General features: G+C 43.7%; 1 protein-coding gene across 1 annotated transcript in view; it reads left to right on the forward strand.

Annotated features, from left to right (window-relative positions):
- SMCHD1 (structural maintenance of chromosomes flexible hinge domain containing 1) overlaps nt 1-26,704 on the forward strand; it is a 359,476-nt gene that overhangs the window by 116,334 nt on the left and 216,438 nt on the right. Inside the window, exons 12-14 of the mRNA XM_044293563.1 lie at nt 7,472-7,655; nt 12,498-12,695; nt 15,423-15,536. Of these exons, the coding sequence (XP_044149498.1) occupies nt 7,472-7,655; nt 12,498-12,695; nt 15,423-15,536 (496 nt within the window). The remainder of the gene's footprint in view (nt 1-7,471; nt 7,656-12,497; nt 12,696-15,422; nt 15,537-26,704) is intronic.

Genomic DNA, 26,704 nt, shown 5'->3' on the forward strand with positions numbered 1-26,704 from the left:
CTGCTCCTGGGAGACGTGCCTTGGCCACTGCCTCTAAGAGAAGACTTTCTCTCTCAAGGGCCGATCTACCACCAGCATTTAGGGTCGCTACATTTAATGACAGGGTTTTTCGGCGGATGTGGTTCGTACCATGATCCGCGCACAGAAGCCAGCCTCGTCCAGGAGAGGCCTGCACAATATATCTCCAAAGCAATCGCAATAAATCGCCATATCGCAATCGCCAATTGGCCGACCCAAAAATGCTACAATTGTATTACCATATTTTTCTCTTTATAAGACAAACTTTTTTCCCCCTAAAAGTGGGGGGAAAATGGCAGTGCGTCATATAAAGCGATGGTTGACTTTTTACGTGGTTGACACGGATGTATCGCCGGCCGCTATGCTGCACAGCTCGGCCGGCAATACACCAGTTACAGTGAGGTGAGGGGGGAGGGGCTAGAGGCAAGTCGTTATTTTAATGAAATGTTCTTCTATTTATTGTATTTTATTTGTCTGTTCTGTGCAGTGCTATTAAAAAAATAGCAAGTTTTGTATTTTGTACTTTTGCAGTAATGCAAATATGTTATTTAATTTAGTAAAAGATGTTTTATTTTGAAAAACACTGTGCATTTCAGTTAAGCATAACTACATTTCAGCATTATCAGTAATTTGTGTGTGCTTTTGCCTTGAAAATCCAATAGACCGCTAGCACAATTCCCTTAAAATATCGCATCGCATACTGTTATCGCAATTTTTAGGGCCCTAATCGCAATCACACAAAATTCCCATATCGTGCAGCCCTAGTCCAAGATTTACTACCGGACTTGGCGGTCTTACCTAGGCTTTTGCGAACATCTGAATGTTCATCCTCTTCGTTTTTCCCTTCCCACGATCCTGTCTTTCTTACAGTCTGGCCTGGACCTGGGTCTGGGTCCCAGCTCGTTGAAGGGTCAGGTCTCGGCACTTTCCATCCTTTGGTTCCTTTCGGACCTGTCAAGACCTTTATCCAGGGGGTCACTCACTCGGTTCCCCCGTATCGTTCTCCCATTCCACCCTGGGATCTTAATGTTGTGCTCTCGGCGCTCCAGTCCTCTCCCTTCAAGCCGTTACGGAAGGTCTCTCTTCGCTTCTTGTCCTGCAAGGTCATTTTCCTTGTGGCCATCACGTCCCTTCGACGGGTGTCTGAATTGGCGGCACTTTCTTGCACGGAACCCCTTTTGGTCTTCCACCAGGATAAGGCGGTTCTCCGTCCGGTTCCTTCCTTTCTCCCGAAGGTGGTCTCCGCCGTTCACCTGTCATGCCCTGCTCAGACGGTGTGCGGAGGTCTGTCACATTGGCAGCACGTGTCTAACCTTTTGTTTGTTTTGGAATCATGCTGGATCCGCCTTCCTTCAGGTGCTCTGGGTGGGGTAATTGGCTTAAATTGCCTTCAATCCCGGAGGGCCGTGTGGGTTATAGATTGTCTGGCCTTGGATTCAAGGAAGGAAGGATTGTCTGTTCCAGCTCAGATAAGTTTGATTTATGTTTGTGTTGTTTGCGGTCTAGGGTATTTGTGTGTCTTCTGCCCCTTCTCCCCTTTCACCATCTCAGGGATTCTAGGGTGTTTGCAGTCCAGGGACGAGGACACTTCATTCCTACCACTAAGGTCTGAATGTGGGCTTAGCAGCATAGGGAGAGAAGTCAGGGATGTTCTAGGAGGTGACCTGTCCCCAGCATCTAGCCTAGACACTTGTGTATTTGGTTGTCTGTGTATCTGAGTTCCTGTCCGCCGAGACATCACCTCAATGAGGACATCGTCCTCCCTTCCCTTTGTCCGTCTCCTTCTCATCCTCGAGAACGGGAGCTTCACCGCATGGATGTTGTTAGGGCCCTGAAGATTTACCTAGAAGTCATCGGACCCTTTCGGCGCACGGACTCTCTCTTTGTGGTTCCGGAAGGTCCGCGCAGGGGGTTGGCGGCGTCCAGGGTGTCTATTGCCCACTTCATCAAGATGGCTATTGCTGAGGCTTACCACGCCAAGGGCAAGGAGACGCCTTTTGGTGTTACCGCTCATTCTACTAGAGCGGTTGGTGCCTCTTGGACTCAGAGGCATCGGGCTTCTGCTGAACAACTCTGTAAGGCGGCCACCTGGTCTTCCTTGCACACCTTCACCAAGTTCTACAGGGTGAACACGTATGCATCGACCGATGCTGCTTTGGGCCGCCTGGTCTTGCAGGTGGCGGTTTCTTGATACCTCCGGTGGCTTTCGCTTTGGGCTGTAGTCCCTCCCCTCTTGGACTGCTCTTGAACGTCCCAAGGTTTCCTGTGTCCCCCAAGGAATTGGGCGAGAAAACAAGATTTTTGTATAACTTACTAGTAAAATCTCTTTCTCGCTCTTCCTTGGGGGACACAGCACCCACCCAATTGTTCTGGCTTACCGTTTCGGTTTGGTTGCCCCTGTCGGGTAGTTGACTTGTTTGGTTATACATGGTTGGTCATTGCCTTTTTTTCACTACTTGGACACGCAACTGGTAGTCTTTCTCTCTAGGCTGAGGGTATAGCTGCTGGAGGAGGGGCTTAACAGTTTTCACTTAGTGTCACGCCTCCTAGGGAGTTGAGCTATACCCAAGGTTTCCTGTGTCCCCCAAGGAAGAGCGAGAAAGAGATTTTACTGGTAAGTTATACAAAAATCTCGTTTTTTGGTTGCTCTATATTACACTTTTTGTGAGGCAAGGTAACAAGAATTAGCTGTTTTGGCACAGTTTTTATTTTTTGTTATTTACAACATTCATCTGACAGGTTAGATCATGTGGTATTTTTATAGACCAGGCGATACCTAATATGTATACTTATTTTTTATTTATTTTTTATGTAAGTTTTACACAAAAAAAAATCATGTTTTAGTGTTTTCCATAGTGAGAGCCATAGTTTTTTCAGTTTTTGGGTGATTATCTTGGGTAGGGTATGATTTTTGAGATAACGGTTTGATTGGTACTATTTTGGGGTGAGTATGACTTTTTGTTCGATTGCTATTACACTTTTTGTGATGTAAGGTGACAAAGAATTGCTTTTTTTACACCGTTTTTATTTTTATTTTTTAATGTTATTTACCTGAGGGGTTAGGTCATGTGATATTTTTATATAGCAAGTTATTACGCTCGCGGCGATACCTAATATGTATACTTTTTTATGTATGTAAGTTTTACACAATGATTTAATTTTTGAGGGTGCATATGACTTTTTGATTGCTTTGTGACTTTTTGTGATGTAAGGTGACCAAAAAAATGATTTTTTTTAGCACAGTTTTTATTTTTTACGGTGTTCATCTGAGGGGTTAGTCATGTGATATTTTTATAGAGCCGGTCGATACGGACGCGGCGATACCTAATATGTATACATTCTTTCCCCCCCCCCCCCCCCTATTTTTTACCATTTTCTTTTAACTTTATTTGGGGAAAATGACATTTTTGTTTATTTTTACTTGAAACTTTTAATTTTGTCCGGAAGAGGTTAAACACAGCGTATCTCTTGGATGCGTCCCCGAGGCCCCTCACATTCCTGGCTATTATGTTAACCCCAATGATCAAATCCTAATGATAACATCCTCTGTGTGCCTCCCAATTCACATATCTTTTGCCAGCTTTAACCTACTTCTGACAGATGTCACAGTATTAGGGTCCATTCACAGATCCGTATGTGTTTTACGGATCCGCAAAACACAGACACCGGCAATGTAGGTTCTGAATTTTGCTTACCGCACATCGCCGCCACTGTAATAGAAAATTAGAAAATGCCTAATCTTGTCCGCAATTGCAAAATTCGGAACGGAATTGCGGACGTGTGAATGGAGCCTTAAGGTCATGAACCCCAGAACATGCAAAAATACACCTACATAAACATATTCCCCTTTTGAACACGGGGATTAGGGCTGTAAAACTTCAAGATACCCAGCAACTGTGAGCAACGTTATCTTTTATAATATCTAGGATGCAATCATAAACTTCCGGCTATACCACTTTCATTTCACTCTCCTCCCAGACTTTTCTTACTGAGAGAGCATATATGCATCCTATTCTGCATAGTATATTGCATTACTATATGACATAACATGCATTTTCCCTGTATCCACCTCCTTATAGAAACTGTTATTCATTGTACCCGTTAATATACTTATCGACCAAAGTATCTTTGCCCCCAACATTGGAGTTAGTCATGTTTAGCTTCTCTGTGCCAGGGGTTCACCCAGACAAAGACTCAGGATCCGCAGACGGATTTGTAGACTCCAGCCAATCCGCCACAGCGTTATTCGTGTCAAAGATGTTTATCTTTCCTTCTGCCACGACTCTCAGTTTAGACGGGTACAACATTGAAAATGGTAGCTGACGTTCCCTCAGGCACCGTTTCACTTCCATATACTTTGCTCCTTTTTTTTTGTATTTACGCTGAAAAATCTGGAAAGATTAATACTTTTCAGCCATCTATTAATAGATCCTCGTGGTTCCTTGCTTTACGCAGAATGGTGTTCCTATCTTTAAAATGCAGAAGCTTAATCGGGACCGGTCTCAGAGGGGACCCTGGTGGTGATCGGAAAGGCACTCTATGAGCTCATTCAATGGTGAACATGTTGGACAAGAAATCTTTGCCAAATTTCGTGGTCAACCACTTCTCAAAAAAGACCTCGGCATTATTTTCTTCTATTTTCTCTGGTATTCCCACAAGGCGCATGTTATTTCTGTGAAGCCTGTTTTCTAAATCATCCGCCTTGCTGAGCAGATAGGAAACATCATGGGCAACTTTTACTGGATCTTTTCTGATAGGAAATACTTTATCTTCATTTTTGATGAAGGACATATTTTCTTGCAAGCTCCCCATTTGAGTATTGAGGGAAACAAGCGATTTACTGCAATTGGTGACAGCTTTAAAGACATCCATAATGGTAGGCTCGTTTATCTTTTGTACAGGTTCAGTATTACTTTATCCACTAGCAGCCGCCATGTTGGTTGTGGTTTCACTATAAGCCCCAAGGCTCTCTACATTCTCTGCGCTGTTTTCACATGTTTTATGGGATTTGTGAGGAATATGGATTAATATTAATGTCAGCCATGTCCTCACACCCCCCATTTGCTGAAAGATTGCAGAGGAAATCAAGCTCCACAGGGGGGCCCTGCTTCAAAGCCGCCGCCAGATAGCAGACTAGCAGGTCAGTTACATTTCACACCTCCAGACAGACAGCACGGATCCTGCAGGAAAACCCCCCAGCAGGAGGTATCAGCCCTTGCCAGGATCAATGCTACCTCCCAGACATGTTGGCACCTACATTTCATAAGGAATTATGAATCACCCGGCCATCGCAGGCGCAAACCGGATACATGTTTGTGTTCCAGTGGCCACGAGGGTGGGATGCCCGGAAAGGGAGATAAACATACCTCCCCACAGAAACCAACTAACAGTACCATGTTTGGACACTAGTTGTAGCCGGAACTCGGCCGGATCTGTTGGTTCCAGAACCATCTCCCCGTGACCTTCTGGACTGGAGCTATGAACCCTAAAGGGTTTTGTGGGCCATTTGCAGCCAGTCTAGCAGAGGGGGGTGGACCCTTCCCAAAGGCCGGGAGGTGAGGGGTCGGCTACAGGTTAAAAGGCTTGTGCCAGCAAGCGGGCGTGTCTTTTCTCTGAAGAAGGGTCACATCGTGTAATGTGTTTAGGGGGACCCAGGAACTAGCCGAGATCACTGGCCTTCATGTGACTACAGCAAAGAACACCTCACAACCCAAAGGAACTTTCATCTTACCCGGTAACTGACTTTTGCTCTGCTTAACACTGTTGTACCCATATAACCTGTATCTGTAACCTCAGACCACTCTATATATTTTCTGTGTATAGTGTTATATCTAGTGTGCCCTTAAGGCGACTAAATATATATTTTAATCTTGTGCTATCTTGTATCTCGATCACGAATACCCACATCCGTGTTTTGTCCTAGTTATAAGCTACCGCGGGTTGGTTTCTCACTCTATATAATCCCGTTAGCGGACCAGGCTTTTATCAAACGAGAAGCTGGTGGCAGATACCCGGGCTGAGACAGCGCTGTTTTCACTGCGGCAGTGAAAAGGCTCTCTCAGCTTGTTTCCTCTCTGTGCCCGTGTGGACAGGAGGTGTGTGTGTAAACTGTACCAAGCTGACCTTACCTGCTCCTCTGGAGGGCGTAACGTCATGCATTGGTAACCCGTGACCATACCACGTCTCGTGAGCTCGACGTAGGTGACGTCAAGCGGGCACGAGGTGTGGGATTCGTCACAGGGGTACCTTTAGGGATTCACTCTGACGAATTGCTCCAGCCGTGCCGCCACCTCCGCTGCTCTCACTCCTGCTTCTGCGCCATCTTGTCTCGCCTGCACTTCCGTCCCGATCTCCTTCCCTGTTTTCTCATTCTTATTCTGGCGCGTCATACTGGTATTGCCTGTTCTACCCGACCTCTGGTAAGCAGTATCGTTGTTCTCTGAGTTCAAATGCCTTTGTATTAGGCAAATGCTTTAGGATTTTTCAGGAGTTTCGTCCGGGAGAGTAAATGGCAGCGTCTGCTCACATACTGCACTAGGCCTCACCATGCAGAATATGTAACGCTACATTTTTAGCAAAGATCGTTATGAATGCTGCATCTTCAACTTTGTGTTGCCTGTGTATTTTTTAGTTTAATTTATTTTCATAAAAATGTGTATTGACAGGGCCGGTTAACTGGGCTGGCCCTGACAATTTTGTGTCTGTGCTTCCGCTACTGGAGCGCAACTTTTCATGCGCCACTATACTTTTGGGTAGTGGAGCCTGAAAAGTTGGTGCTCCAAAAGTGGAAGCAGAGCCTCTGCGCTTGCACTGCTACTCCAAGCAGTGGTGCAGTCGCAAGATTGTCAAGGCTGGCTCAGATTTCCGGCCCTGTCAATCAGGCAGCAGGGGTAGTGTCTTCAGCTGCAGGGTCAGCCTCTTACTGGTGTAGGACTCTGGTTGATAAGACAAATTTTGCTAATTGCATGTGTGGCATGCAGATTTTAAGTCTGCACTGCAAGTCAATTTACACTGCAGTTTTTGTACGTGTCACGTGGATGAGGTTTTTTTACAATCCATGGTACAATGCTGTGGATTTGCCACACAGAAATCTACAATGGCAAACCCACAACTATTCAGTCTACTGCATTTTGTCTGCTGTCATGGCAAGAAAGGAGTAGAGGTAGTCTAACGTTTTTACTGCATGTCTGTCAGAAAGAGAAAGCATTGTGGCATTAAAAAGTCTGAAGGGGTTGTCCTGCCGTTATGCCCTATAAAATATGGCTTGACTTTCTGCCAAAACACAAAACAACAAAATCACCCAAACCCTCCATCCATGAAAACGGGATGACAAGCTGTTGTGATGTGTATTCAGTTCACCTCCACATTTGTTTCTGCCACCTATAATGGATTGAGAATAAAAGCAAATAGAGCATAAAGGGATTTATGTTCCTTTTCTTGTAATTTCCTTTAGATTTGACTGGTGTGCAGTACCGAAAAAGAGAGGACTTGTGCCTACTGAGTGTTATAACAGGATCTCTGGAGTTTTATTTACCAATGACAAGTTTGAAGTCAGCACAAACAAATTGAGTTTCCTAGATCTGGGGTTGAAACTTCAAGATAAAAACACAATTTTTACAAGAGTGACAAATGGACAGGTAAGTGAGGACCACATTATTTATTTTTCTCTGTAATGTTTCTGATGTACGGTAGGCAACCAGTACAGTGGCATTCAGGGTGTTTATATGGTGTTGCTATTATTATTATTACACATTATTCCACTCTAGACACAAGCTGTGAACATTGTTTTGCAGATCTGTAAAACATGGATATGTAATACTGGGGCCAGCTCTAATACTGCCTGCGCTGCTCCACTCTGTGGGTTGTCTGCAACTTTTGGCCCCTGCTTCCTGATTCATCAGGAACTTTTGACTTCAGGAGGTTTTATATATTTTGCCTATTCTTGTTGGGAGGTGATTCCCTGTACGGTTTACCATGCTCCAAGATAAGTTCTATTCCTACTGTTGCGGGTTAATGCAGAACCAGCACGGCGACAGTCCCTTCCACACAGTTGTATAGTTAGTGCCATTAAAAAAAAAGACATGTCCGTCCAGTTCAACCAAGGAATGGGGGGGGGGCGGGGTGGATGTTGTTGAAGGGTCGGGGTAGGAAAAAAACGAATTTTACACATTTGCATAAGCATTAATATTATTTTGTTCTAAGAAAGCATCTAAACTATTTTTGAAGGTGTTAGCTGTTCCTGCTGTCACCAGTTCCTGAGGTAGACTATTCAACAGATTTACATTTCTTACGGTAAAGAAGCTTGTCGCCTCTTATTCTCCAGACAGAGGCAGTGCCCCATTGTCTGTTGAGCGTATTTTACAACAACAGCTTTCACCATATTTTTTGTACAGGCCTTTATTGATCATGTCCCCCTCCTAAAGGCTAAATAAAGTTAAAGGGATTATGCCATGAATGATGAAAAATATTAAAATCAGATATCATATAGACAATGTCTTGCTAAGAAAGTTAGAACCAGCCCTGTACCTTAAATGGATCCACAGCTCCCCCACTCATTGCTTTGCTAGATTCATTTCAGGTTGGCAGATCAGGGTGTGTGTCCTTTATCAGGGGTTTTCCCTTTCTGCTGCAGCTCTCTCCCTGTCACTTACACAAATTCTAACAGATACTGCTGGTGGCAGTTGAAAAATTGAACTGAGCATGTGCGACCACCTCAGTGTGTGGATGTGCACAGTGCCATACAGATTATACACTAGCAGGCAATCAATGTAGTCAAGAGAATATCTTTCAACTTGAGCATTTCTGTAAAATGTATTTAATGGTGGCACAACCCCTTTTAATTAATGTAATCGTTTATCATAGGTTTGTCTTCTGTCATAACTAAGACAGAAGGTGTAACTGTTTCCATTTTTGTATTTTTCCAACTCCAGGTTAGCCATGTATTACCTCTGTATCCTATGAGTGATTTCTAACCCATGAGGGCTATACATTGAGCCTTCACAGCAGCAACCGGATGAGTTCAGTGTAAAACTGTAAACAAAATACTCTGCAGATAGACTGAAACTTAAAGGGGTTATATGGGTATAACGTTTTCCCTTTCCTTGTGTTTCCCCTGCCAGGGCTTGCAACTTACTAATGCACTTGTTCTACTTTTTCTTCTCCCTCCGGAGATCGGGAGAGTGGTCACGTGACAGCGCCCTCTGTAGAAACTGGATTTTTCTCTGTCATCACAATCCCCAACTGAATGGTCGTGATTAGGAATGAGCGCACCCGAACTGTATAGTTCGGGTTCGTACCGAATTTTGGGGTGTTCGTGACACGGACCCGAACCCGAACATTTTCATAAAAGTCTGGGTTCGGTGTTCTGCGCTTTCTTGGTGCTTTTTGAAAGGCTGCAAAGCAGCCAATCAACAAGCGTCATACTACTTGCCCCAAGAGGCAAGTGGGTTGAAATACAATTCCCAAATTAGCAATTCCCTAAATCAGTGGTTTCCCGCTGTAGCAGGCCAAGTTTAAAACTATCCATAAAAGGGTATATTACATTGAAGGTGCTGATAGGGTCATCCTCAATAACTTCACACGCTACCGTGCATTTCCAAGTCTAATTCTGTCCTGAAAAGGGATACCTGTCATCCAGGGCCTAAATACTAGCTGGAGCGTGATAGGAAGATGTGCGAGTACAAGCGCACGTTGGTAGACACGCTACTGAGAGCATTCCCAAATGTCACAGGGGAACAAGTGGAAGCCCAAGGCGAAGGCAGAGGAGGAGCAAGAGGTCGCCAATGCAGCGTCACGGCCAGCTCCTCTGAGGGCAGGGTTAGCATGGCAGAGATGTGGAAAAGTTTTGTCACCACGCCACAGCTAACTGCACCACCACCTGATACGCAACGTGTTAGCAGGAGGCAACATTTCACTAACATGGTGGAACAGTACGTGTGCACCCCTCCACGTACTGACTGATGGTTCGGCCCCATTCAACTTCTGGGTCTCCAAATTGTCCACGTGACCAGAGCTAGCCTTTTATGCCTTGGAGGTGCTGGCCTGCCCGGCGGCCAGCGTTTTGTCTGAACGTGTATTCAGCACGGCAGGGGGCGTCATTACAGACAAACGCAGCCGCCTGTCTACAGCCAATGTGGACAAGCTGACGTTCATAAAAATGAAACAAGCATGGATCCCACAGGACCTGTCCATCCCTTGTGCAGATTAGACATTTATAACTACCTCCCCTTAACCATATATTATTGTACTCCAGGGCACTTCCTCATTCAATCCTTTTTTTATTTTCATTTTACCATTATATTGCGGGGCAACCCATAGTTGAATGAACCTCTCCTCTGTCTGGGTGACGGGGCCTAAAAATATCTGACAATGGCCTGTTCCAGTGGTGGGTGACGTGAAGCCTGATTCTCTGCTATGACATGAAGCCTGATTCTCTGCTATGACATGAAGCCTGATTCTCTGCTATGACATGAAGCCTGAATCTCTGCTATGGGACCTCTCTCCTCTGTCTGTGTGCCGGGGCCTAAAAATATCTGACAGTGGCCTGTTCCAGTGGTGGGTGACATGAAGCCTGATTCTCTGCAATAGGACCTCTCTCCACTGTCTGGGTGCCGGGGCCTAAATATCTGACAGTGGCCTGTTCCAGTGGTGGGTGACATGAAGCCTGATTCTCTGCCATGAGACCTCTCTCCAATTGATATTGGTTAATTTTAATTTATTTTATTTTTATTTTAATTCATTTCCCTATCCACATTTGTTTGCAGGGGATTTACCTACATTTTGCTGCCTTTTGCAGCCCTCTAGCCCTTTCCTGGGCTATTTTACAGCCTTTTTAGTGCCGAAAAGATCGGGTCCCCATTGACTTCAATGGGGTTCGGGGCGGGGTTCGGATCCCAAACCCGAACATTTCCGGGAAGTTCGGCCGAACTTCTCAAACCCTAACATCTAGGTGTTCGCTCAACTCTAGTCGTGATGTCAGACCTATGTGATCTTGGAATGGGCAGGTGTCACATAAAATCTGTGCTTGTCATATAGAAACTGTGTGGGAGGAGACAGCAAGGGGTTGAAGAAGGCTGGTACATTTCTGGCTGGTTTTACAGCACACAGCATTATGGAAAGTATTTCTGCTACTCATCTACACCCACAGCCTGGAAGTTTGAGTTGTAAACATTGAAGCGCAGCGGAAGCATGGAGATTAAAGTTGACCGGTGCAGTCATGCTCTGTAGGAGACTAAATTAGGTTTATACAATTAAATTACTTTAATTAGGATCACGCACAGCCCCTTCAAACCTGTAGAACAAAAACTGTTGAAAATTTGTAATAAAGACAATTTTAAAAAAATAAAATGTGTTAAAAATTAGTAAAATGCAATCATAAAAAATTCTCATAGCCTTTCATTCCTCACAAATAAAGGAACTATTCCTTCATGTTTGTGCTTTTGTAATGTAATGGTATTTGTGATTGTGTTGGTGCCAGGCTTTGTGTGACAGCCCTACTCCTTCCTTGTCCAAGAAGGACAAGCTGTAAGGTTATTCAAATAGAAGGAAGTAGCAGGTGTTGCTAAGATCTGCAGATGATTAAAGTTTCAAGCACCTAGCTCCAATCTTTGGCATATGGGAGAGCATAAAAGTCACATTGAAAGTAAAGTTTTTAGCCACGGGAAACCATCAAGTCTAGGGTGGCAAACAGTTTCCTTACAAACCTTTAGAAGGCATCCAGCTACAAGTGTTCCATTGATGCCACTGCTCTCAAAGGGTATCGTGTTGCACAGCAAGACGGCAATGTGATGACTCTCGCTTGTCTCAGAAGCAGTGATAGCCAGAGATTGTTCTGAGACCATGTGGTCAACACCATGAAGAGGCCTTAAAAAAGAGAATATCACACCAGTCCTACTCCCAGGATTATGGTATGGAGTGACATAATGTACAATAGCCAGACCCTCTAGTCTTCATTTCAGGTACACTAGCAGCTGAACATTACATTGAATTGTTCATGGAACCAGTGTTATGACCATTTCTCCAAAGTGTCCCAGGAGCCGTTTTTCATAGGGCAACACCAGGCTGCATGTTGCTCGTGCAACTGTGAGCAGGCTGCGTGGCCTGAACATGCTACCATAGCCTGCAGCATCTCCGAACTTGTCTCCAATTGAGCACATCTGCGATGTCATTGGTTGGGCATTGCAAAAGGCCGTCTAGCAGAAGATCTTGATGATTTGAGTGCCTAAGTGCATTCAGCATGGCAGAACATTCCGAAGACATTAGTAACTTCATTGATAGCATGCCAAGGTGTTGTAAGTGTGTGTATCTATGCACGTGGCATTCATACTCTATAAGGAATAAGTGTTTACATTTTTTTTATCATTTGCATATCTTTAATATGGCTATAGATCCTGTGATTTACATAATTCCACTACTTCTCCTGCTTGCAGTTTCATCGTTGAAGAGTGTATATATGTTTTTTTTTTCTTTTCTTTTGACAGGAACAAAGAGTAAAAATTGACAGAGAATTTGCTTTGTGGTTAAAAGAATGTCATGAAAACTATGACAAACAAATAAAATTTTCTGGTTTCAAAGGTGTAATTACCCGACAAGATATTATATCAAAGCGTATGCAAACTCCTTGGGCAACCTATACATCCATTGAGTGGGATGGAAAGACTTATAATGCTGGACAGCTGGTGAGCTTTTTTAGTGTACTGAATTATATTATTATATAATATATATTATTATATTATTTTTTTTGCTGAACAATTACTCACCTGATACCCCTACTTATATCACTTCCTGGGCTCAAGACTTACATTAAGTGCAGATAAGGTTGCAGAAATTCTGAAACACTCTTAGGGCTCTTTCACTCGAGCGGATTCTGTGCGTGGAATCCGCTGATTGAAAGAGAGTCAGGCACCGCTCCGGACAGCAGAGACATGGAGCATTAACATGATTGATAATGCTCCGTGCCTCTCTGTGATCTTTTTACTACATAAAGTTGTCACTGTGATTATGTAGTAAAAAGGTCAGAGAGGCACAGAGCATTATCAATCATGTTAATGCTCCGTGTCTCTGCTGTCCGGAGCGGGGCCTGGCTCTCTTTCAAGCAGCGGATTCCAGGTTGTAAGAAAACAATTCTGGCAGTGTCGTGGAAAAAATGGGCACTCTGCTGCATATTTGGTGGTCCCAGATCCAGTCATACGTGAAAGAGATGGAGGAAATGTATGCAGTATGTCATTTTAGAGTCTTATTCACCCTGAGTATGGTGTGTTTTGGTCTGGGGCTGCATAAATTCTATCTCGCTCATTGCACACTGTTGATGCATTTAGTTACTGCTGCTAAAGTGAGTATACCTCTATCTTTGCTGGATACTTCTCCGCCTTCGTTAAAACATTGGAGTGACAAATTGCATCACATAAGCAGGATGGAGAAAATTTCCAGTTGGGTGAACCATTCCCATGCCACCTTTAAGTGAATCTGGGATCCTTGGTATACATATGTTAATGTCTTCGATACTAAACAATGAGATAGTGAGTCACACCTTCTCTTCTCCCATTCCCTTCCCCATCCTAACCCTATCCTTTACGCCCCTCTCAATAATATGATTACTTTCTGCAATGGATATAATGGATTTTTTCCCCTCTTATACAGTGAGGAACAGAAGTATTTGAACATCCTGCGATTTTGCAAGTTCTCTCACTTAGAAATCATGAACGGGTCTGAAATTCACATTGTAGGTGCATTCCCACTGTGAGAGACAGAATTAAAAAAAATAAACAATTCAGGAAATCACATTGTATGATTTTTAAAGAATGTATTTGTCTTGCACTGCTGAACATAAGTATTTAAACACCTGAGAAAATCACTGTTAATATTTGGTACAGAAGCCTTTGTTTGCAACTACAGAGGTCAAAAGTTTCCTGTAGTTCTTGACCAGGTTTGCACACGCTGCAACAGGGATTTTGGCCCACTCCTCCACACAGATCTTTAGATCTGTCAGGTTTCGAGGCTGTCGCTGAGCAACACAGAGTTTCAGCCTCCTCCAAAGATGTTCTATTGGATTTAGGTTTGGAGACTGGCTAGGACACTCCAGAACCTTGATATGCTTTTTACGGAGCCATTCCTTGGTTATCCTGACTGTGTGCTTCAGGTCGTTGTCATGTTGGAAGACCCAGCCATGACCCATCTTCAATGCTCTGACTGAGGGAAGGAGGTTGTTGCTCAAAATCTCACAATAATACAGTGCAAATCAATCTTATTGCAACTTTGTCACACTCTGTTCTGGTTCGCTTGGAGTAGGGTTCCCGCCCCAATTGTAAATGAAGAAAAAGATTACAGCGTAATTACGGTAATCTTGATTTCTTTTTATTGTATAGTTATTGCGGCTTAAATGTTACGTTTCGGCCATGTGGCCTTCTTCAGACCAATGCCGCTGGTGATGGAAGGAGGTCAAGCGCAATGTGGTAATAGATTTGCGGGAGTACCGCTAGTGGAGACAGCGCTCTCTTAATACAGTGCAGTTGTCTTGTCCCCTTTGCAGACAAGCACCCCCAAGCATGATGTTACTACCCCCATGCTTCACAGTAGGGATGGTGTTCTCGGGATGCAACTCATCCTTCTTTTTCCTCCCAACATGACGAGTGAAGTTTAGACCAAAAAGTTCTACTTTGGTCTCATCTGACCACTTGACTTTCTCCCATGCGTCCTCTGGCTCATTCAGATGGGCATTGGCAAACTTCAGATGGGCCTGGACATGTGATGACTTGAGCAGAGGAACCTTCCGTGCAATGCATGATTTGAAACCATGACGGCGTAGTGTTCTACCAACAGTGACCTTTGAAACTGTGGTCCCAACTTTCTTCATGTCATTGACCAGCTCCTCCCTTGTAGTCCTGGGCTGATTCCTCACCTTTCTTATCATCAGTGATACCCCACGAGGTGAGATCTTGCATGGAGCCCCAGTCGTCTTTAGCCTCTTCCATTTTCTAACAATTGCTCCAACAGTTGATCTATTTTCACCAAGCTGCTTGGCAATTGCCCCGTTTTCCTTTACAGCCTTGTGGAGGTCCACAATTTTGTCTCTGCTCTGGTGTCTTGACAGCTCTTTGGTCTTGCCCATGGTAGTATTTGGCATCTGTCTGACTGTGGGGTGGACAGGTGTCTTTAAAGAGCTCAGACAGGTGCTACTAAGTTAGATTAATGAGTGGAGTAGAGGTGGATTTTTTAAAGGCACAGTAACAGGTTTCTAAGTGGGAGAACTTGCAAAATCACAGGGTGTTCAAATACTTCTGTTCCTCACTGTACATTGATATTCCATTGTATGTTTACATAACTTAAAAATTCTATAAAAAGTGCACTTTCAAGCAGCAGTATTTTATCATCTTGTGTACTAATGCCACATTTGTTCTTGGTAACAGGTAAAAACAATCAAAACATCACCTCTCATTTATGGACGTATAGTTAAGTTTCTCCTTTATGGAAACCATGATGGTGATGTTTATGCTACAGGAGGAGACGTTCAAATTGCCTTGGTATGTATTATTTTTTCACTGAGAAATCCTGACCTGAGATACATTGTATGGAAAGTACTTTTAGTCTGTGAACCCAGAGGTGTACAACCAGTGGCCACCGCACTCCTGATGGCTCAGAAACACTTGGCGGTGAAATAGCCGTTTTTCCAGTTTCTCTAGAAGACTGATGTCCCTTATGGATATATGGAATAAGACTCCACCTGAATGTTGTTTAGAGACCGATCCCATATGTGGTACTAAAAGAAGTGTAAATAAGGCTTGACCTTACCTACCCCAAAATGTAATACCCCCCATCCTCCCCGCCTTCTCATTTTACTCACCATTTTTCTTTTTACCTTATGTATCTCACTGGTTGTCACTATCATCTATCTACAGTTCTCTTACACAGGCCGATGCTGGACAATAAATGCTGAGTCTGAGTGACCCAAAAAGTGGTCCAGTGTATTAACAAATGGGGGTTATTCAAATAGAAGATTTAAAGGGATTCTGGCACCAATGTTTGTGCTATAGAGCTGCGGACATGCATGGCTAGATCGCCGCTAGCATGTCCGCAATATATCTGTCCTATAGGGCTGTGTGGCTTTAATTTCTTTAAAAAAGGATTTTATGGATATATAAATTAGTCTTGTATGTGTCCAAGGGGCTGTACTAACCTTCCTGGAGCCCAGCCGTGCCCAGCCACGCCCGCCTGTGAAGGAGCCCAGCACCGCCTATGTCCTCCGAATTTCCTCCTTTCATCAACTATAGAATGCCATAATCTCGCGATGCGCAGTTCTTTCCCTGAGGCTGATGCCAGCACAGGGAAGGAACACTATACCGGCACTGCGCATGCGCAAGCTCGCACATCGTGAGATTACGGCAATCTATAGTTGATGAAAGGAGGAGATTCGGAGGACATAGGCGATGCTGGGCTCCTTCACAGGTGTGCGAGCTGTTACCGCCAAGCGCTGATCAGTCCATAAACCACTCACTCTTCAGCGCCTGGGCTAATTTTTGGGGTGCAGATTTTTTTCTTCTTCTAATAAACTGCTGGCTCACAGTACTTTCGCATACAAATACCATTATTATCACCACAATTATACTAACACATTTATTGCAAAATAAACATATCATTCCATGTATGAAATCAATCATTATTCACTCCAGCAACAGTAAACATAGAAAAATGCAGAGCTCTCGCATATGATTAAAAATGTACTTGGAGTACTCCAATAATATACTATGGCGGTAAAAATGTATCTATAACTATTAGTCTCCCTGGCAAAGTTAACACTTTGTATGGCTTTTGGTTTAACTTTTTTACTACTGAGGAAGGAACAAGCGTTCCGAAACTCGTCTAGTGTTTATTGCACTTTAACAAAGTGGTATTATAATTGTCTCTGCTTTTAGGACTCTGTGCACTATTGGATATCAGTTTATATTTAGTGCCATTATAGCTGGTTACCGCAAGCCAGAGAGTGGGTTAAACTCTGCTAAATTGAGCTAGTGCTGGTGCTAGCACAGGTTGGACTCTGCTACATCTATTGTGTTCCAATTGGCACATCTAGCACTTGTTGCACTGACTCCTTGCACCTTGCTGTCACAAGCCAGAGAGCGGACTAAACTGCTATATTCAACTAGTGCCGCTGATAGCACTAACTGGACTCTGCTACATCTACTGTGTTCTAATTAGCACGGCTAGCACTTGCTGCATTGACCTTTGGCACCTTGTTGTGTCCACTCCCGAGATCTTGCTGTGTCTACTCCTGGTTTTGAGGTCTGTACTGGCGGGACTACATCGTGTAGACTAGCACGTGGGACTTCGTGCTGGCCGCGCACGCAACTATTACCCTGGGTTCACACCTGAGCGTTTCTCAAACGCGCGTTTTACGCGCGTTTTTGTCGCGCGTTCTTATGCGCGTTTTTTGTAATAGTAAACGCGCGTTTGACGCGCGTTTGTGTCATTGACTGTAGTGTCCTATGGCCACAAACGCGCGTCAAAACGCCCCAAAGAAGCTCAAGTACTTGTTTGAGCGTCGGGCGTTTTACAGCGCGTTCGTACGCGCTGTAAAACGCCCAGGTGTGAACCATTCCCATAGGGAAGCATTGGATTTCATGTCTTGAGCGTTTTACAGCGCGTTTGAACGCGCTGTAAAACGCTCAGGTGTGAACCCAGGGTAAGAGACATAGCAGTAGGGGCGCGTAGACAAACAGAACGCTCCTAAGGGAGGAAGATTGAGTGCTGGCAAGTCAGCCGGGCGCCGGGCACAGTCAAAGGAACATAACAAGCTCAGCACAGCTAACACTTACTGCATTGACCTTTTTGCACTTTGTTATCACAAGCCAGACTCTGCTATATTCAACCAGTGCCGCCGATTGTACAAGCTAGACCCGGCTATATCTACTGTGTTCTAATTAGCACGGCTAGCACTTGCTGCATTTACCTTTGGCACCTTGTTGTGTCCACTCACGAGATCTTGCTGTGTCTACTCCTGGTTTTGAGATCTGTACTGGCGGGACTGCATCATGTCAACTAGCCGCGTACGCAATGATAAGAGACATAGCAGAATGGGTGCGCAGACAAACAGAGCGCTCCTAAGGGAGGAAAATTGAGTGCTGGCAAGTCAGCGGAGCCGAGCACAGTCAAAGGAACATAACAAGCTGAACCAGGAGGGTTCCAACAACTGGTAATGTAGCATTGCGGCCAAAATTGAATATTGGTGATAACATAGAAGGAACCAAAAGCCATACAAAGTATTAACTTTGCCAGGGAGACTAATAACTATAGATACATTTTTACCGCTGTGGTAATATATTACCGTTAGAAGCCATAGTATATTATTGGAGTACTCTAAGTACAGTTTTAACCCCTTAAGGACCAGGCCATTTTTTTTTGCAAATCTGACCAGTGTCACTTTGTGTGAATAACTTTAAAACGCTTTTACTTATCCAGGCCATTCTAAAATAGTTTTTTCGTCACATATTGTACTTCATGACACTGGTAAAATGGAGTCAAAAAATAAATTTTTATTTATAAAAAATTCCAAATTTACCAGAAATTGGGAAAAATTAGCTAATTTCCAACTTTCAATTTCTCTACTTCTATAATACATAGTAATACCTCCAAAAATAGCTATTGATTTACATTTCCCATATGTCTACTTCATGTTTGGATCATTTTGTGAATGCCATTTTATTTTTTGGGGATGTTAGAAGGTTTAGAAGCAAATCTTGAAATGTTTCAGAAAGTTTCTAAAACCCACTTTTTCAGGACCAGTTCAGGTATGAAGTCACTTTGTGATGCTTACATAATAAAAAAAACACCCCAAAATGACCCCATTTTACAAACTACACCTTCAAGGTATTCAAAACTGATTTTACAAACTTTGTTAACCTTTTAGGTGTTCCTCAAGAATTAATGGAAAATAGAGATAAAATTTAACTTTTTTGGCAGATTTTCTATTTTAATAATTTTTTTCCAGTTACAAAGCAATAGTTAACAGCCAAACAAAACTCAATATTTATGGCCCTGATTCTGTAGTTTACAGAAACACCCCATATGTGGTCATAAACTACTGTACGGACACACGGCAGGGCGCAAAAGGAAAGGAATGCCATACGGTTTTTGGAAGGCAAATTTTGCTGGACAGTTTTTTTGACACCATGTCCCATTTAAAGCCCCCCTGATGCACCCCTAGAGTAGAAACTCCAAAAAAGTGACCTCATTTTCAAAACTACGGGATAGGGTGGCAGTTTTGTTGGTACTATTTTAGGGTACATATAATTTTTGGTTGCTCTATATTACACTTTTTGTGAGGCAAGGTAACAAGAAATAGCTGTTTTGGCACCGTTTTTATTTTTTGTTATTTACAACATTCATCTGACAGGTTAGATCATGTGGTATTTTTATAGAGCAGGTTGTCACGGACGAGACAAAACCAAATATGACAACTTTTTTTGGTTGTTTGTTTCAGTTTTACATAAATATAAAAAAAAAAAATAAAAAAAAAAAAAGATCTTTTAGTGTCTCCACATTCTGAAAGCAGTAGTTTTATAGATTTTTTTGGGCGACTGTCTTGTGTACGGGCTCATTTTTTTTCGGGATGAGATGACGCTTTGATTGGTACTATTATAGGGTGCATATGACTTTTTACTCGCTTGCTATTACACTTTTTGTGATGTAAGGTGACAAAAAATAGCTTTTTTTACTCCTTTTTTATTTTTATTTACGGTGTTCACTTGAGGGGTTAGGTCATGTGATATTTTTATAGAGCAGGTTCTTACGGACGCGGCAATACCTAATATGTATGCTTTTTTATTTACTTAAGTTTTACACAATAAAAGCATTTTTAAAACAAAAAAACTATGTTTTAGTGTCTCCATATTGTGACCCACATTTTTTTTATTTTTTGGGGTGATTGTCTTATGTAGGGGCAAATTTTTTGTGGGATGAGGTGACAGATTGGTAGTATTTTGGCGGGCATATGCCTTTTTGATCGCTTGGTGTTGTACTTTTAGTGATGTAAGGTGACAAAAAAATGGTTTATTTAGCACAGTTTTTTTTTTTTACGGTGTTCATCTGAGGGGTCAGGTCATGTGATATGTTTATAGAGCCGGTCGATACCTAATATGTCTACTTTTCTTTTTTCCCCTATTTTCTTTTTACAATTTTCGTTTTTGTACTTTACTTGTGGAAAGTGACTTTTTTCTTTTTTACTTAAAATTTTTTTGAGGGGGGGGAAACTTTATTTTTTCACAAATTTTTTTTCCCACTTTGGGACTTCAACTTTTGTGGGTCTGATCCCCTTTACAATGCATTCCAATACTTCTGTATTTAAATGCATTGGCTGTGTGAGTAATACAGTGTGTATTACTCATACAGCTTACTGCCTGTGAGATCCAGCCTGGATCTCACAGGCTCTCCACCGGAAGGCATCGGGCTGCCTTCCATGCCATTGGGTCCCCGTCACAGCAGCACGGGGACCCGATGACAGCGCCGATCCCCGCCCGACATCGCATGTGCCACGGTCAGCGCTGACCACTGCACATGAAGGGTTAATGCGCCGGCATCGGTGATTTCACCGATGCTGGCGCATGCAGCAGGGGTCCAGCTATCAGTGACTGCCGGACCCCTGCCGCTGATAAGGCGGGCGCAGCTCCTGCACCCGCCCGATCCCCATGAAGTACATGTACATCATGGGTCTTTAAGTCCCGCAAAGAAATGACGTACATGTACATCATGGGTCCTTAACCTCTTAAGGACATAGGGCGTACAGGTACGCCCTTGTGCCCTGGTACTTAAGGACACAGGGCGTACATGTACGCCCTGTGCATTTTCGATCACCGCCGCACGGCGGGCGGTGATCGGAACCCCGTGCCTGCTCAAATCATTGAGCAGGCACTTGGAGCAAATGCGCCGGGGGGTCCGGTGACCCCCCCATGTATGCGATCGCAGAAAACCGCAGGTCAATTCAGACCTGCGGTTTTCTGCGTTTCCGGGTTATTCGGGTCTCTGAAGTCCCGATAACCCGGAACAGGATGGTGATGGTGGTGTGATTTCACCCCACCAATCACCATCCAGCGATCCTGAGTGGTGATGGTGACATCACCACTCAGGATCGCTTTCTGATTGGTCTGTGGGCGGTCCGGCGGCAGATTCAAAAGAGGCAGGCGCTCCTCTCCTCCTCCTTTTGTGTTCCGGAGCCGGAGGAGAGAGGAGCTGCCTGCACGTGTCTGCCACCGCTGCCTGCACCCCGATCTGTGCCCCCCAGGACCCGATCTGTGCCCCCCAGGACCCGATCTGTGCCCCCCAGGACCCCATCAGGTACATAGGGACAGCTAGGGAAAGTTTGGTTTAGGCAGGGAAAAAAAAGGGAAAGTTAGTTTTTGAACTTTGATTGCATCACCCTAAGTTAGGGTGTCTGGGGTCCACAGCACAGCTGTGTGACCCTAGACCCCCCAGGGGTGCTGCCACTTGCCCCCCCCCCCCTGCCCCCCCTGCCCCCCCCCCACCTTTTTTGGGGTGCATTATTTTTTTTTTTTCGTGTACGCTGACTGTGGCCGGCACTTAGTGTCCGGCCACTGTTAGCGCATCGCACACCCCACCGCTGATCAACTTCGGACGGTTGATCAGCGGTTTTGAATTTTTTTCCCCACATTTTTTGCCCTTTTTTTTAGTTAGTTTATTTTATTTTTTTTCTGTTAGTTTTAGGGTGAGTTCGTGAACACCCGTGCCCCCACACACACGCACACAAAATAAAGAGTTACACACACGGACATATACACGCAGACACACACTCCCCTATGGCCCGCCGGACGTTCTCGGCCGAGGAGGCATACGCCCAGATTGCCTCTGACTCCGAGAGTCCCAGTGAGGATGAGGATGACCCCACATTCCTGTTGTCATCCGCATCCTCCTCATCATCCAGCGATGATGATGAGCCCCCAAGGCGGCGGAGACGCCGCCGGGCGGAGCAAGGGGACCGCCATGTTAGGGACCCTGTGGCCCACACTAGTACGAGCAGCTCTGGGGCTCGTACTGGTTTCCCGGCCCACCAGTTAAATCCACCGGAGCCCCCTGCCGGTGAACTTGTCTGGTGTAGCCCAGAGCGATACGAGCCTGTGATTCCTGATTTTGTAGGCCAATCAGGAATCCAGATTTCCACAGTGGGCTACACTGAATATGACTTTTTTTGTCATTTTTTCAGTGACCCACTGGTAAATCTGATGGTGGAGCAGACGAATCTGTACGCCCAACAGTTCGTCGCTCAACACCCGGGCTCCTTTTTGGCCAGGCCCGGTGGCTGGACGCCGGTCAGTGCAGCCGAAATGAGGACATTTTGGGGCCTCGTGCTGCATATGGGCCTGGTCAAAAAACCCAGTGTCAGGCTGTACTGGAGTGGGGACGTCCTATACCAGGCCCCACTTTACAGTACAGCCATGACACGCTCCCGGTTTGAGGCCATCCGGAAATGTCTGCATTATTCCGATAATGCAGCATGTCCCCCCCGAGGTGATCCTGCCCATGACCGTCTGTACAAGATACGGCCGGTCATCGATCACTTTGGGGCCAAATTCATGGAGGCCTATGTACCTGGAAGAGAGGTCGCGGTTGATGAGTCTCTCATTGCGTTCAAGGGGAGACTCATTTTCCGCCAGTATGTGCCCTCCAAGCGGGCGAGGTATGGCGTGAAGCTATACAAAATTTGTGAGAGTACCTCAGGGTACACTTACAAATTTCGTGTGTACGAGGGGCGAGATTCCCGGATTCAACCCCCAGAATGTCCCCCCACTCTGGGTGTTACCGGGAAACTTGTGTGGGACCTTATGTACCCACTGCTGGATAAGGGTTACCACCTTTACGTGGATAACTTTTATACCAGTATCCCCTTGTTCCAGTCCCTTGCCGCCAGATCCACGTCCGCTTGTGGGACCGTGCGGAAAAATCAACGCGGCCTCCCTGCCCACCCCCTCCAGGTACCTATCCCCAGGGGTGAGACCCGTGCCCTTACCACTGGAAACCTGTTGCTGGTCAGGTATAAGGACAAGAGGGATGTCCTTATGCTGTCCACAATTCATGGTAACGGCATCACCCCTGTCCCTGTGCGAGGTACCGCGGCAACGGTCCTCAAGCCCGATTGTATCGTCGCTTACAATCGGTATATGGGAGGAGTTGATCTCTCTGATCAAGTCCTCAAGCCATATAACGCCATGCGCAAAACCCGGGCATGGTACAAAAAAGTTGCGGTCTACTTGGTGCAGGTTGCCATGTACAACTCTTTTGTACTATCCCGAAGCGCTGGCAGCACAGGGACATTCCTCCAGTTCTATGAGGCAGTCCTCAAGGCCCTGATCTTTTCGGACCGGGAAAGAGCAGGCCGGAGTACCTCGGGAACTGTAGGTGCCCGGATCGTCCCTGGCCAACACTTTCCAGGTGTGGTCCCCCATACTGGAAAGAAGGGACGAACCCAAAAAAAGTGCAGAGTGTGTCGCAGGAGGGGGATACGGAAGGACACAACTACTCAGTGCGACACTTGCCCCGATCATCCGGGCCTCTGCATTGACGGTTGCTTCAGGGAGTATCACACTTCCATGGAGTACTAAATTTATATCCCAATTTAGCACTGACATTGGATAAAAAAAACTGGTTCTCAGACTTGAGACACCCAAAAAAAACTAAAATAATTTATTAAAAGTAGACATATTAGGTATCGCCGCGTCGGTAATAATCTCCTCTATAAAACTACCCCATGACCTAACCCCCCAGATTAACACGGTCAAGGAAAAAAAAAAAAAAAAGGTGCAAAAAAAGTTTTTTTTTGTCACCTTACATAATAAAAAGTTTAATAGCAAGCGATCAAAAAGTCATATAGCCCCCCAAAAAGTGCCAATAAAGCCGTCCGCTCATCCCACAAAAAATGAGCCCCCACATGAGATAATTGGATAATTTTTTTTTTTACAAAAATGACCCTTAGACTTTAGAGATACCCCCAAAAAAATTTGAATCAAAAAAGATAATATAGTCTAAAACCAAAATAATTGTAAAAAAGTTGACTTATCAGGTATTGCCGCGTCCGTAAGAATCTCCTCTATAAAAATACCCCATGACCCAACCCCCCAGATTAACACGGTCAAAAAAATAAATAAATAGGTGCAAAAAAATAATTTTTTTTGTCACCTTACATAACAAAAAGTTTAATAGCAAGCGATAAAAAAGTCATATAGCCCCCAAAATAGTGCCAATAAAACCGTCCGCTCATCCCGCAAAAAATGAGTCCCCACATGAGATAATTGGATAAAAAAAATAAAAAAAAATGACCCTTAGACTTTAGAGATACCCAAAAAAAGATTTGTATCAAAAAAGATAATATAGTCAAAAACCTAAATAATTGTAAAAAAAAAGTAGACTTATTAGGTATTGCCGCGTCCGTAAAAATCTCCTCTATAAAAATATCCCATTACCTAACCCCCCAGATTAACACAGTAAAAAAAAAACAAAAAAAAAACAGTGCCAAAACCGCTATTTTTGGCACTTTTCCATTTCAATCAGTTTTTTCCGGTAATAAAACAAGGGTTAACAACCAAACAAAACTTAATATTTATTACCCTGATACTGCAGTTCACAGAAACACCACATTTGTGGTCGTAAACTGCTGTATCAGTAAAAGGGAGGCCGCAAAAGGAAAGGACCGACATGGTTTCTGGAAGGCCGATTTTGATGGCCTTTTTTATTGACACCATGTCCCTTTTGAAGCCCCCCTGATGTACCATAGAGTAAAAACTCCCCAAAACTGACCCCATCTAAGAAACTACACCCCTCAAGGTATTCAAAACTGATTATACAAACTTCATTAACCCTTTAGGTGTTCCTCAACAGTTAATGGCAAATGGAGATGAAATTTCAGAATTTCAATTTTTGGTAACCTTGCGTCACAAAAATGTAATATAGAGCAACCAAATATCATATTTACCCTAAAAATAGTCCCCAAAAAAATGCCACCTTATCCCGTAGTTTTCAAAATGGGGTCACTTTTAGGGAGTTTCTACTCTAGGGGTGCATCAGGGGGCTTCAAATGGGACATGGTGTAAATAAACCAGTCCATAAAAATCAGCCCTCCAAAAACCAAACGGCGCACCTTTCCCTCTACGCCCCGCTGTGTGGCCGTACAGTAGTTTACGGCCACATATTGGGTGTTTCTGTAAACGGCAGAGTCAGGGCAATAAAGATACAGTCTTGTTTGGCTGTTAACCCTTGATTTGTTAGTGGAAAAAATGGGTTAAAATGGAAAATTAGACAAAAAAATGAAATTTGCAAATTTCATCCCCATTTGCCAATAACTCTTGCGCAACACCTAAAGGGTTAACGACGAATGTAAAATCAGTTTTGAATACCTTGAGGGGTGTAGTTTCTTAGATGGGGTCACTTTTAGGGAGTTTCTACTCTAGGGGTGCATCAGGGGTCTTCAAATGGGACATGGTGTAAATAAACCAGTCCATAAAAATCAGCCCTCCAAAAACCAAACGGCGCACCTTTCACTCTATGCCCCGCTGTGTGGCCGTACAGTAGTTTACGGCCACATATTGGGTGTTTCTGTAAACGGCAGAGTCAGGGTAATAAAGATACAGTCTTGTTTGGCTGTTAACCCTTGCTTTGTTAGTGGAAAAAATGGGTTAAAATAAAAAATTTGACAAAAAAAAGAAATTCTCAAATTTCATCCCCATTTGCCAATAACTCTTGTGCAACACCTAAAGGGTTAACAACGTATGTAAAATCAGTTTTGAATACCTTGAGGGGTGTAGTTTCTTAGATGGGGTCATTTTTGGGTGGTTTCTATTATGTAAGCCTCGCAAAGTGACTTCAGACCTGAACTGGTCCCTAAAAATGTCGTTTTTGTAAATTGCTGAAAAATTTCAAGATTTGCTTCTAAACTTCTAAGCCTTATAACATCCCCAAAAAATAAAATATCATTCCCAAAACAATTCAAACATAAAGTAGACATATGGGGAATGTAAAGTCATCACAATTTTTGGGGGTATTACTATGTATTACAGAAGTAGAGAAACTGAAACTTTGAAATTTGCTAATTTTTCCAAAAATTTGTTAAATTAGGTATTTTTTGGTGCAAAAAAAAATATTTTTTTGACTTCATTTCACCAGTGTCATGAAGTACAATATGTGACGAAAAAACAATCTCAGAACGGCCTGGATAAGTCAAAGCGTTTTAAAGTTATCAGCACTTAAAGTGACACTGGTCAGATTTGCAAAAAATGGCCTGGTCCTAAGGTGTAAAAAGGCTGTGTCCTTAAGGGGTTAAGGGGTTAATCATATGCATGAGCTCCGCATTTTTCTATGTTTACTGTTGCTGGAATGAATAATGATTGATGACATACATGGAATGATATGATGTTTATTTTACAATAAATGTGTTAGTATAATTGTGGTGATAATAAATGTTATTTGTATGCAAAAGTACTGTGAGCCAGCCGTTTATTAGATTATTCATTTGTGTGATTACGGCCAGCTGGTAACTGGTAGGTTGAGCTCAAGTAGTTTGCTGGTTGAGCTTCTCTATAGTGTATTAACTTTTTTTTTTTTTTTTTTTTTTGTAATAGTTAGAATATATGATTTTAGATAGTGTTTTATTTTTTTGTATTTTTTTTTTGTATCTGCAGTAAATTTTTATACTGCA

This window comes from Bufo gargarizans, chromosome 5, assembly GCF_014858855.1.
Source record: "Bufo gargarizans isolate SCDJY-AF-19 chromosome 5, ASM1485885v1, whole genome shotgun sequence".
Taxonomy (NCBI): domain Eukaryota; kingdom Metazoa; phylum Chordata; class Amphibia; order Anura; family Bufonidae; genus Bufo; species Bufo gargarizans.